The sequence below is a fragment of the Diachasma alloeum genome, unplaced genomic scaffold (genome assembly GCF_001412515.2).
Source record: "Diachasma alloeum isolate Michigan unplaced genomic scaffold, Dall2.0 Dall_scaffold_78908, whole genome shotgun sequence".
Classification (NCBI taxonomy): Eukaryota; Metazoa; Arthropoda; class Insecta; order Hymenoptera; family Braconidae; genus Diachasma; species Diachasma alloeum.
Genome location: NW_021683643.1, coordinates 4,582,698 through 4,595,292, shown reverse-complemented (window position 1 = coordinate 4,595,292; position 12,595 = coordinate 4,582,698). Strand labels below are relative to the sequence as shown.

Here is a 12,595-nt window from a genome sequence, read left to right as displayed (position 1 = left end):
TTCATGCGTTCATAGCTTTAAACACGTCTCTCATGAAAAATTTGTCAATTTTTTAAATTGATTCTTCAAACATGAGTTCTTCCAATCTTTTCAATTACTATCAATTGATTGGAATTCATCAACGCATTTAAAGTTGACAGAATAATTAATTAAATGAAATAACAATCAAATTCCAAGAAACCACGGATTACATTAATTCTTACCAGTTCTTGGAATATATTTTCAATTGTTGTCTGCTCATTGAGATTAATTCACTCATCCGAAGTTGATAAAATGTTTTACTAAATAAATAAAACTAAACTAAAAAACTAAATAAATAAATACATGAAGCCTTGAAGTACGTCCCCACCCGAAATATTTCATAATTTCCCGGTGACCAAGTACCTCGCGCACGCGCAGACCCTTGAAAATGGCGCCTGCGTGTTGCCACCCTCGAGATTCGAAAAATGAGAAAACGTTCCAACGTCTTTTGACGTGTTCTGTTATTATCCACCTACAACAAACCAAAACAAAAAAAATACAGTTGTTGCCGAGGCATTGACAGGTGAATGTCACTTTGAATGTCAAATTCCCGAGGATTGGCAACCGGTGCGCGTGATAAATTCAGCAACCCTGGCTCGTTATTTTTTCCCGAGTTACTGGAGAAATGACAGGATGGGGGAGACCGAGGAGAGTGACAACAAAACATCCCGAGTGAATAATAATCATTGTGATAACCCCAATAATGACCTTGTCTACCATGCGGTGTACATCCCGAGAGATTCCGAAGGTGATGCTGAAGGTAAATAAAAATGTTTCCAGAATCTAACCAAGAAGACATCTTTTTCTCTGAATTTTGGAGGTTAACTACTAGATAAAACTTGAATGATGACATGTAGGTGAAATCCACGTGTACACGGACAAACAGGCGGCACTGGCTGTCATCAAGACCTCTCGTACAGGTCGCCTGAAGACCTTCAAGTCAAGGTTAGCAGCTGAGAAATACGCTGAGCATGGCTTCGAAGAGGCAGGTGCCAACAAACTCCCGAAAGTTCAGGTAGTCAATGCTGAGGAAAAAGCTAGTTCGTTCAGAGCCCCTAGGTCTCAGGAACTGGTGATCTTCAGGAAGCACATCGAGAGGGGAGAGTTAGATACTGTGATCAAGATGGCCTGGGAGAATCCTAGGTATCTCATTTCGTCTGGTGATACTCCAGCAATTCTTCAGGTAAGGGGTCAATTCCTGAGAGATTATTTTCAAGAGAAATTTCGTTCGTACTTTTCTAATTGTCCCATTTACCAATTGTTCAATCATTTTCGTGTTAGAATCATGGTTTAGGAGAAAATCTTAAAGGATCTTTACTGCAGGGATGGCCATCAATATTAAATTTTATCAATATCAAAGGAATTTGCGACTTACATTGATAAAGGCTTAAATATATTCATCAAAATATAAAAATAGTATGATATTAGTAATTTAAATTTGCGATTGATGATGAATTAAATATTTGATAATGTGGCACTGCGAATTTTTCCATTGAGTAAATAATTCTAATTTCTTAAGAGGGATTTCCAATTGACCAAATAATCGGCAATCTTTGTACCTAAATTGTTGATTAATTAAATAGTTCAGAATTTGAATATTTAAATTGATGATTACCAAAATAATTAAAAATTTAAGGGTGATGTTTACTAAATAACAGTTTCAAAATTTAACGGTAATTATAATTTATGAACATGGCTATGGCTTTACTGTGGAGAATTTCTTCAGCTTGATAAAATGTCTCTGGACACTTTCTCCTAAGATTCGTTGCGCTCGAGATATGTGAAGAATTGACTGCATTATCACCTGTGATCTGTCTTGTCTAATGTTCAATTATCTTGATAATTAAGTTTTTGGTTCATTTCCACTGTTGTTAAAGGGAGGTTCACCCGTGGAAAGAAATTTTTTCGTTTTTCGAGGGAAAAATTTTAAAAGTACTATTTTTTGCATGATTTTTCCTTAGGAATCCAATTCTGTACGCCAAAATGGTCTCAGACTTAAAACATCCCAACGTATAAATTTTTGAAATAGTTTTTTGAACATGATCAACAATTTTGGCATCACAATTATGAGAAATGGGGAAGATGCATTTTGAAATTTATTTATTTATCAAAGTTTCGACTAATATTTCGATAAAAAATTGTCCCTGGTTCAAATATTATGTATGAACTTTTTGTCACTCAGTTCCTGAGCGATGATTTGCGGCGCGCAGCATCTTCATACATAACAGGTTTAATTTTATAACAGGACTAAACATTTATCGTGTCATGAGCCTGTTACAGCTAAAATAATTAGGGAGAAGTTGCCAAATGACAATTAGATAAATGTTGTTTTCATGTTGTCCAACACCCCTTGAAATCATATTGGATATTTTATTCATGACTCGGATCAGAATAGGAGGTCGAGTTAAGAGAATTTTGTTGTGAACAATTTTCTCAGCTAGAATGGGAAGCGGAATGTCCGAAGCATCCCAGAAATTAATTGAACTGTTACATGTGAGTCAAGATTCATCTGATTAACTATTGAATTGATTCATTAATCGATTGTCTTTATGATGAGTAGATTTTGGAGGAAATTTTAGAAAACTTTCTTGTTCTTGTCCTTGAGAGCTCTCCTAACTACAATAAAAGTTTTTTTTTTTCATTTCACTATAAAATCCTTCATTTTCGAGTATATTTGCGAAATTGACGGAACTATTACGTTCGAGTTGATGTAATCCGACTCGAACGAGAGAAATTGAGAAAGTGTGGATCTTTTGTAGAGAATTGTCTCAGTGACGAAAACATTTTTTGACATCTTTAATAGCGTGACAAAATAAACTTCCTAGAATTTTCAGTATCTGTTGACTCAACGATATAATCAAACAAACTTCATCTCATATCGAAGATAAAAAAAAGAGCAGAGCGTTAAAATCTAATCTGCGATGAGTGTATTCCACGTCTTCCTAGGATCCCTCACCCTTTTAGTGCTGGAATGTTCACAAAATTACTTCCTAGAATTACACAGAAAAAATACAATGTGAATTACATTTTCCTAAGCGCAATTTACGGTTTACTAAACGTAATTTACGCTCAATGCCAATATGTCTAGTGGCTTTTTCCGTCATGAAAATAGAAATTTAGGCTCCAAAAAGTCGTATTTTATAGTAAAAATAAAAACAGAAATTACGCTGAAACAAAGCGTCTTCTACGTTTCACTAAGCGTATTTAATCCGTATGAAATCAGAATTGTAAATTACGATCTCAATAGAAACAGATTTTACGATTTACTTGTACGTAATTTACGAAAAAAACACCGTATTTTATGCTTTAAATAATTTTTTTCTTCGTCGTTAAATACGGATAAATAAACGTAATACGGAAAAAACATTGTAAATTACTAGATGTCACAAATTTTGCCCCCCCCCCCCCCAGCCGGGAATCGAACCCGGGTCTCCCGCATGCCAATCCCACACTCACTTTTTTTTTAAAACAGGTTTTTATTCAAAATATAAACAATCATTATTTACAATATTTACATTCCTTAAAAACTAGTATTGAAAAAAGTCTATGAACTATATTTATAATTTTTTTCTATAAACTTTGGTCAGTAGTGCCTCTCGAGTTTATTTATTATGACAAAAGATGTTTTTGTGAGCAATTTTTTAAATAACAGTATATTTCTGTTTCTAGGTTTTTGCTTTAATACTTGCAATCGATATATTTTAGTTTTTATTCATGCTTAAAAAAAATTTTTTTTGGTACGCATTTGGTAAATTACTATTATGTAATTATTACGGCGATTTGAACCGTAAAATACGCTTGAAAAAGTGTAAAACACAACTCCTTAACCGTAATTTACGTTCAGCTTTTTGTGTAGGTGGTTAATTCTCCCCATTGATTTCTGCTTTTCCAGGAAGGTTGTAGATACAATGCCTTGCACATAGCGTCCTCCAAGACCCAAGAAGCCCAAATGTGCGAGAAGCTCTTAGAAATCGTATCTGACCCAAAATTCGTGGAGCTCCTGTACGGTAAAGGCTGCAAATCGACCTACGAAACAACTGCAAAAATCTGGTTGGATCTATACTTGAATACTCCCGACAAGGGTCTGAACGAGACTCCCCTCCATTTTGCAGCAAAATACGGGAAGATCGAGGTGGTGAAGGTCCTTCTGTCGTACCCCCAGTGCCTAAAAACCGTGAAAAACAAGTGCGGCCAGACGCCCATCCAGGTGGTCTGCAGTAGAAAAGGTCAGGACGACGAGAGTCTAGCCAGAGAAATAAGAATGCTCTTCGAGGACCAGTATTACGTGCCAGTGTGGAGGGCAGAGGACAACTCCCTCCAGCCAACGATAGGGATGCCCTTCTCCCCGTCAAGCCCTCCAAGACTGAAGATCGATCCACTGTCCCCCAAAGTCGAAGTGAAGGCAATGGCTGGGCCAATGCCAAAGTCCCAGGCTATCGAGTTCAGGAGAAAATGGAAAACCCCACCGAGGATGTCCAGGACCCCAACGAAAACCAATGATCACAACGACTCCTTCACGTTCCTCAGCCCAAGGAGCCGAGACCCAGGGGTGAGACTCCAGAACACCGAGAAAGGACTTGAAACTGTTGGAAGAGAGCTAGCACACGAGTACCAGGTGAACTGGAGCGAGTGGTGGCCATTTATGAACGATGCTGCTGATCTCAGTTGCATCGAGGGACTGTCCAAGCTGGAGAGATACTTCAGGACGAGGTCTACGCGACTGCAGGAGGATAAGGTGAAGCTGGAGGCTGAGAAGGCTACGAAGATGTCGATGAGGAATGCAGGTAAAGGAAGGAGACGTTTAACTTCTGATCGTGGGGATGGGGAGGAGATTGGGGATAATGGAGTATCGGAGGAGCTGGATGACATGGAGATGTTGATAAAACAGCTGGAGATGTGCTCGCTCAACAGGTCGACTCCAACTGACACCAGCACTGACTCCGACGCAGGTGACTTTTATAATCGATTGTGGACTTTAACTGACAATCAAAGTTAGCACTAACTCTTGATGATTTTATTGCAGATGAGAAGTTCCAGACACCACCAGAAACACCGCAGATTGGGAGTGATGCTGAAGACTCGGGGGATGACTACAGCCTTGCTGAGGAAGATGATGCTGTCTACGATAATCTGTTTATTGATGGGAGCTATCCTGGGAAAAATGATATCGATGTGATCAATGCTATGCCTGAGACCATCGATGCTGAGATCTTTCCATTGATATATCGGTGGAAGCATGATGTCGAACTCGCTAGAAAGAGGAATCAAGTGGTTGTCTGCACACCCAGGAGGAGACTACTTCTTACTCCGGAGAAATAATCAAAAGGATGAGGGGTGGTAGCAGAAAGCATTGAGAAATGTCTCGAGCTTTAACAAACTAAACTCAAATATGCCAAGTTTTTTCATTCCTAAACAGTGAACTAATATATTTTTTTTTTCTGTAATTTAAAGTAACGATTCTAGCTGATAGTCTATTTTTGAAAAGTGTTTTATAATATTGAAGAGGAGAGATGTTTGATTTGCTTTAAATTTCTTCTCTGAAAGTTCGATCTTGAGGGTTTATCAAGGGGATAGTCCTTGAGATGCAATGGGTTTTGAAAAAAACATTTTTTGAATTTTTTCACTGCAAAAGGGGAAAGCCCCAGTTAAGGAGAACACAATGCGGATTTATCGATTCTATGAATGTTAATTGTCTTTTGAGATTAGAAATTTTTAAAATAATTCTGTTTATACAACTCTTCATTGAGGCAATATCTTCGTTCAATTTTTATGTGATTGGGCTTCTCCTATTCGTTGTAACATGTTCTATTAATAATTAATGATTTGAATTTTTCGACCGTGAAATTGAATTGTAAAAATGTTTGTCTGACCTTATGGCCTAAGGCCAAATACACATTTCCATTGTCCTCAATTGAGTTTTTTATATTTATGTTTTTGTAATTCAATTTTCGTACTAGTATTTTCGTATGACATTACTAATGAACTCTTCAACACCTAGTCATAATTTATTTTTGATTTATTCATTAAAAAAATGGTTCGTTTCATGGAAAATGTACCAACGAACAAATAAAAGCCCAACTGCATTCGAAATAGATAAAAATCGTGGTTTGGGAAAACGTCTGTGGACAAAATTATCAACAATACTTAATGTGAGCAATGGACAATTAATTTTCAGACACTTGATGCATTGAAAAAATCAAAAATGTAATTTCCTTAAAACCAATTTCACTGCAGGGAAAGTGAACAGTCTTGTACGAATCATCACAAACCATAGCATGAAAAATGTGTTTCAATGGCTTTTACAAATTAATAATTCTACTGATACTATTTCGTCCGTTAACATTTCATTGACCGTTTCATGTGAGAAAAAACTGGAAAAATAATTTATCAAAAGTTCGATGGAAATAAAACGAGCGACAAAAATTCTAATTTCATCCGTAAACTTTATTCACAATAACATTACAAGTGATCTCAATCTCAATGCACTTGGAACCGTCCCATTGTTCCTAGTGCATACGATAATTAATGAGTTTATATTTATTTATCCTTTCTTCATCAATATGAACTTATTATTCCCACATGATAATTAATTTGATCAAGCATTGATGGACGTGGTTGGTGGTGGTGTCTGCTTTAATTGGAGAATTATTGAACGCATTCTGGATACGTCCTTGGATGTTCTCGATGATTTTGGATTGAAATCGCAGAGTTTGGCGATACGCTCCCACTCGGTGCCAGGCTCCACTTCGTCCGCCTCAGCGACAAACTGCTTCTCGGCATTCCTAGTCAATGTCATGGGGGTTTTTTCGTTATGATTCAAGATGCTTATTCTGTGCTTTTATTCGTCATGCCGGAAATGCAGAGGCATTTTACTATATTTCTAATTGTTTTCGTATTAAAAAAAAACATAACATTTAGTGTAGCGTTTGTGGTGTGTGAGATACGTATAAGCAGCAGTTCTGCTCCAGAAAAATTTAATTGCTTTTGGAATTGTTGAAACATTCATAGACTCACCTCAAACAAAATAATCGATTATTGGCATATTTATTTGAGACTAAATGCCGGAAGATTTTTTTGGGGAAATCGACTCCACTGCAAAAATATCTCCTGATATTTCTTCTTAAAATCAGCTATTATCGAGGTGATTAATGGAAACATTCAGTAGAATCCTTTTTGTACACGAAATAACTTTATAATTTAATTTTTTCAGTTTTTTGACTTTTTAAATTTTTTATTTCTCTCTGAAAGCGTTCATCATTTAGGTGATTCGGTAAAACACTCGATGAAAGATTTGTTGTTATAAAATAATCTCCTGTGATATTCACTATGAAATTATTTTGACAAGTCATTTCAGGGTAAAATATCGTAAAGTATTCTTTAAGGATGTTTAGCCAGTGTCGGTAAATGTTTTTTTTGTTCATGGTCAAGGAAAATTGTGTAATTTTTTCGGCTAACAGCAGAACATATAAAATTAAATTTCCTAACGTTAAAAAAAAATTAATCGCAATAGTCTCGGCAGGAATGAATAAACCAATTTTTCCTTATACACGGGTTCTTATGAAATGTATGTTCAAATTGATAATTCACCTACTAGAAGACTAAAAATAGAAATAAAAATTGAAGGTAATGTGTTAAATCATACTGAATCCAATCGCCAGAGAAAAATCTAGGGTAACCGGGCAAAACGAGGAAATATTTGAATGATTCTATCCCATAGGGGAGGGCGGGGTAAAATGGACACTTTTGATTTTTTTTTTAATGTTCGTAACGTGTTTAATTATTCATGAAATGCAATAATTTTGTTTTTCAATTGAAAGGACAATGATTCCAGTTGGTGATTAGCTTAGACTGAGCTCAACTAATAAATCTGTTTCTGAGTTATGAATATTTTTTAAAAAGTCAAGTGTCCATTTTACCCCACCCTCCCCTATAAGCGCATGTTGGCGCATGCCTTTGGTGCATTTTGTCTATTTCATTTCTTAATAATGAATATGGGTTGGTGGATTGAAATTTGTACCAAAGTGAAAGGATTATCTTCATCCCTCAGTTAAAAAAAAAACAATTTTTTTAAGTTCTTGCGATTTTGGATAGACATCCTTAATAAACTAGATAAAAGGACTTTTTTCAACTACGAAGTTCTTTGCAAGGACAAGTATCGTGAGCCAAATTGTGAAAAAACCTGTTTCACAGGGTTGGGCGAATAAAATACCCCTGGCAATCTACCTAGTTTTCGACACGTAAAAACCATGTCATCTCATTTTTCATTTCGAATAATATTCCATTAACGGATTTCTTATGAAATTACCTCAACAACTGATAATTTCAAGGCAAGATGTCATAAGAGATCTTTTATACAGAAGATTCTCACCAGCAGAAAGTCTTTTACCATTTTCGTGAGAATTGCAATCAAATTTTTTGGAGAAGAACATTTGGTTTGTTTGTTGTTCTAATTGGCATGCGCACGATTTGCCAAGCGTTCTCATTGTTCTAATGAAATACAACTAGGCTTCTTTCACTTTTTACTCAATTAATATTCATTTGAATCAGTTACTCCATGGATCTAAGCCTTGTATGAAACCCCAAGAATTTATCAACAGAAGCGTCGTGTATTAGATTTCATGAGAAGCATCGAACGTATCTCCATCGAGATATTTTCGAAAAGTATTTCCTAATGTTTCTTTTATTACATTTTCGTGTGGATTATTGTGATGACTCTTAGCTACGTCGAGTCTGTGCGGTGCATAATGTAAATTCTTCATTTATTCAAGGACTTCAATGCTTTGGAATCGCATTGACATGCTGATTATAATTGTATAATAATTCAAAAACTTACTTGGCTGATTCCCTAAGAAGCAGAATGAGAATAATAGATTTTTCTCTTTATAGTAAAATTTTATAATATAAAATCGCGAAGACTGAATTCAATGAGAATACGGATAATGTCGTTGAGATATTGAATTACTCAATTGCTTAGTTGCCTTTTTAGCTTTACAACATTGGCTTGACACAAATAACAAAATTGAAATTCAATGGGAGTGAGGTAGGCAAAATAACAGATTCATAAAATCATTTATGATTTATAAGACTTACCTGTTTGTGGCCTTTGTTTTACTGGTAGTCTCGGCGTGATGTTTGTACCACTCCTCCAGTTCTTTTTTGGCAGCTTCTCTCCATTCCTCCTTCTTCGTTTCCTCCTCAGCATCTATATGAAGATATTTAAAATTTAGTGGTTTGAAAATGAATGGGAGTCTTCCAAAATTTTGTATCGAAGAATTTTTTTGCAGCTGAAGAAACTATCGACCCAAAAAGTATATTGACATTTTGTTTTTAAATATGTTTACTATAAAACCTCAAGGACTTGAAAAAGTTTGTTTTTCCAACGGATAGACTTAGCTGCCGATACAAATTTTTACGTTGATAAAAATTTTACTTCACAAACCCGAATTAATTATTCAGAAATAAAAGAGATAATGTGCACGTAATGAGAGCTTTCAATTCCAAATTTCCATCATTTGTATGGGTACATCAGGTTTTTCTTTGAGACATAATTGCATTTTTTGTAAATGAGTATAGTTATTGTTGCTGATAAATTAGCAATTTGCTTCCGAATGGATTCTCTATTTTTAATTCGTATGTCACTATTCTCCTTTTCTATTTATTCATGTCGTAGTATCATAATCAATTGGAATGTCATCAAAATTTTGCGTATTATTTCGTTCTGTCAAATTTTTCTATATTTAGACCCCCGAATTCGTTTTCAGTCCAGGTTCAATCAAAGTTTAATCTGCATTTAGCGAGGATTTAATCAGGATTTTTTTAGGATTTAGCCAGAGTTTAACCCAGTTTCTGACAGAAGTTAATCGGGCCCACGAATCAATATGAATAAGTATGCAACATAAGACTGGTACCTGAGTTTAAAAAAGATAGAGATTTTAATATGAAAATCTCAAAACGGTATTATGTAACTTGATGAGCAAAGATGCTGTTCGAATCATTTTTCAACTTTATTAAGAAGGCATTAAAATATACTGATTTGATCGATATTGCGGAGGATTTTTTCAGCAATAATAAAAAAAACCCATTTTCTCTGTCAAATCGCATAAACAATGAGCAGTAACTCAACAACGAATTGTGTAACTCCCAACATATTTTGACAGAATCAAGAAAGTATTGTAATCAATTTTTGGAGGCATAACTAATTCTATTTTGATGACAATTTTTTGAGTGATCGTTGAAAAATCTGTTTTTTGAAAAATATCAAATTTTTTAGAATCTGTGTGAAAAATTGAATTTTAGTCCATATCTATGAAAAAATTCATGAATTCCGATTGATCGCTAATTTAAGAAAATTTCGAAAAAAATGAAGAAAAAAGACCCCATACACACATACATACACCATCTACAAATCACATATTCAGACTTTTTAAACCATACTTAATTATTCTAACACAAAAAATTGGAAACTTAAATTTGAATGATTCCAAAGCTTGAATTCTTAGAAAGAGTACCTAATGATTGTTATTCGCTAATTATTTAGATATTTCAGAAATACATAATTGTATGATAAGAAATTCTCCATAAAACGGTTTATATATTTTTTCCATTATCATACCGAGATAATTGAAAAAATAACAATCAAATGACTCATCTAACTTCTAGATTATAGACAATACCTTTCTCCTCGAGTCGAGCTGCTTGTTCCTCCCTCCACTTTTTGATCTTCTCCGGCTCCTCCCTGGGAAGTGATGGAGCTGGGGCAGCCTCTGAGGAAACGAACCGCACTCAGTAAAAATTTTCAAATATTGAAAAAAAAAATTCAAACTGAACTAAATAAATGAAATAAATAATCGACGAGTCACCTGAGGCTGAAAACTCTGAATCAGTTGGCTGCTCGATGGTATTTATCATCTCGAAACTTCCGGTGCCATTTCCACCGGACTCGATTGTCATATTTTCAAAGTTTCCAGACAAATCATCTATCGTTGGTGAATAAAGAAGGAAAATAAATTAAACGAATAAACGAAAATCAAAGTAAATTAACCATAAATGAGCAAAACTGAATGAACTAAGATTTCTAAATTCATGAATATGAACGATCAACACAATTCATCTCTTTTTGTAATTTTTTGTGACTTCAACACATAATTCTCAACGAGAGAACCTGAATTTTCAAAGTACTTTACCGTCAGCTACAGCGGGAGCGGTTGCCGGTGTGTTCATGACCACTGGAGGAATTTCATCCTCTAGACCAGCCAGTTGATCCTGTTCACGTGCTAGGAATTCAGCTGCTGGATCAACCTCATTGTCATTGGTAAAGTTGTCACCGAAACCGTCCATTGTATGATCTGAAATCATCGATAAGATTTATTTTTTCATATCTTTGCAATTGTGTTTAACAACTCGATTTTCATCTCATGTAAAGAGATTCTATTGTTGAGTCTGAAATATTGAAAAACATTATGATAATCTGCTCATACAAAAAATTATTGTGTGAATTGATTTTCAGGTGAATAACTTCCCTAATAAATACCAATTATTCATGAATAATTGATCGACTGAACATTGTACATTATATGATTTGGAATCATTCATAGAATTGCACAAAACAACGTGTCTACAAAATTGTCATCAACAAATTGATTTTGGAAGGCGATGACGTAAAATTCAGTTTCGAAACGGTAAAACGATTTAAGTCGACTTATTTCTTAGCTGAGTTTGGAGGAATATCTCCGAATCTAAAGGAAGTACCGAAATTTTCGTATAAACTTTTTTTGTAGATATCAATTCGCTCTACAAAAAAGATTATGACAACAATTTTTCTATCTGCCTTAAATTCCAAGATATTTATTGAAAACTGATCAATAGTAAAAATCGACTTAAATCGGTTTACCGCTTTGCTCCTGAATTACCGCCTTTACCTTTCTAAAAATATTAATACTTGATAGAGTAGTTGATGCAATGAGTTAATTTTTTGCCAATGGAAATAAATATAGACTGAGGTAATTCGTTTCTATTAACTATTTTCTATTAACATTTTATCGAAGGGCTGAGGGGTGAGGTCGAACTGTAAAAAAGACAATCGGTTGTGTAGAAGAAAAAGGATAATAAGAACAATGATGCTGATAACATTCAACTAATTTGAAAATCTGACAAAATTAGGTAAAAGGAAATCTCATTCGATTTTATAAAATTAAATAAACAATGAATTATACATGATAGAAAGAAATTATGTACAAAATAACCATTCGGAAGCCTATTGCTAATTTATTAGCAAAAATAACTACACTATATACAATGCAAGAGCAATTTCCCACTTGTTTATTTTGGAGATATTTCGTTAGGCTTCAAAATGGGACCTGCTTTATTGAAATCGCATTGTTTTCTCAGATATGGATCATTTGAGAAGGTCCATTTTAACTCACCTTCCCTTAAGGGGAAACGGAACCTCTGCGTTTATATCGTCGCATTAAAATCAAAGGGGCGTAAGTGCCAAAAAACCCATTTTAAAAGTGAAAGGGGCGTATGTTCCGAATTCCTGCTTTTTCGGTTTTTCATGGAATTTCTGACCAAAAAT

General features: G+C 34.8%; 2 protein-coding genes across 5 annotated transcripts in view; one reads left to right on the top strand and one right to left on the bottom strand.

The window, feature by feature from the left end:
• The first annotated feature begins 446 nt into the window (after nt 1-446).
• Nucleotides 447-6,450, top strand: LOC107047889 (ankyrin repeat and LEM domain-containing protein 2). Of its 3 annotated transcripts, none has more exons than XM_015270791.1 (4): nt 447-781; nt 879-1,204; nt 3,914-4,805; nt 5,045-6,450. In XM_015270791.1, exons 1-4 carry the CDS (start codon nt 655-657, stop codon nt 5,338-5,340), a joined length of 1,641 nt encoding a protein of 546 aa, XP_015126277.1. In that variant the 5' UTR covers nt 447-654; the 3' UTR covers nt 5,341-6,450. The 3 variants fall into 3 exon arrangements, with proteins under 3 accessions (XP_015126277.1, XP_015126276.1, XP_015126275.1); XM_015270790.1 differs by having other exon boundaries at nt 3,914-4,970; XM_015270789.1 differs by having other exon boundaries at nt 3,914-4,970; nt 5,018-6,450.
• Nucleotides 6,445-12,595, bottom strand: part of LOC107047890 (clathrin light chain) — a 10,226-nt gene continuing 4,075 nt past the window's right edge. The window contains exons 2-7 of one of the 2 annotated variants that reach the window (XM_015270792.1): nt 11,205-11,366; nt 10,881-10,997; nt 10,695-10,784; nt 9,112-9,223; nt 8,855-8,866; nt 6,445-6,803 (exon numbers count right to left, since the gene is read on the bottom strand). In XM_015270792.1, the coding sequence (XP_015126278.1) occupies nt 6,617-6,803; nt 8,855-8,866; nt 9,112-9,223; nt 10,695-10,784; nt 10,881-10,997; nt 11,205-11,358 (672 nt within the window). In that variant the 5' untranslated portion in view covers nt 11,359-11,366 and the 3' untranslated portion in view covers nt 6,445-6,616. The remainder of the gene's footprint in view (nt 6,804-8,854; nt 8,867-9,111; nt 9,224-10,694; nt 10,785-10,880; nt 10,998-11,204; nt 11,367-12,595) is intronic. The other variant, XM_015270793.1, reaches the window with a different exon arrangement.

Bases quoted from the DNA above. Each gene is read 5' to 3' on its own strand.
- LOC107047889 (XM_015270789.1), top strand. From the start codon at position 655: ATGGGGGAGACCGAGGAGAGTGACAACAAAACATCCCGAGTGAATAAT. The intron at 782-878 runs GTAAATAAAAAT...GATGACATGTAG, and splicing joins TTCCGAAGGTGATGCTGAAG to GTGAAATCCACGTGTACACG. The intron at 1,205-3,913 runs GTAAGGGGTCAA...CTGCTTTTCCAG, and splicing joins ATACTCCAGCAATTCTTCAG to GAAGGTTGTAGATACAATGC.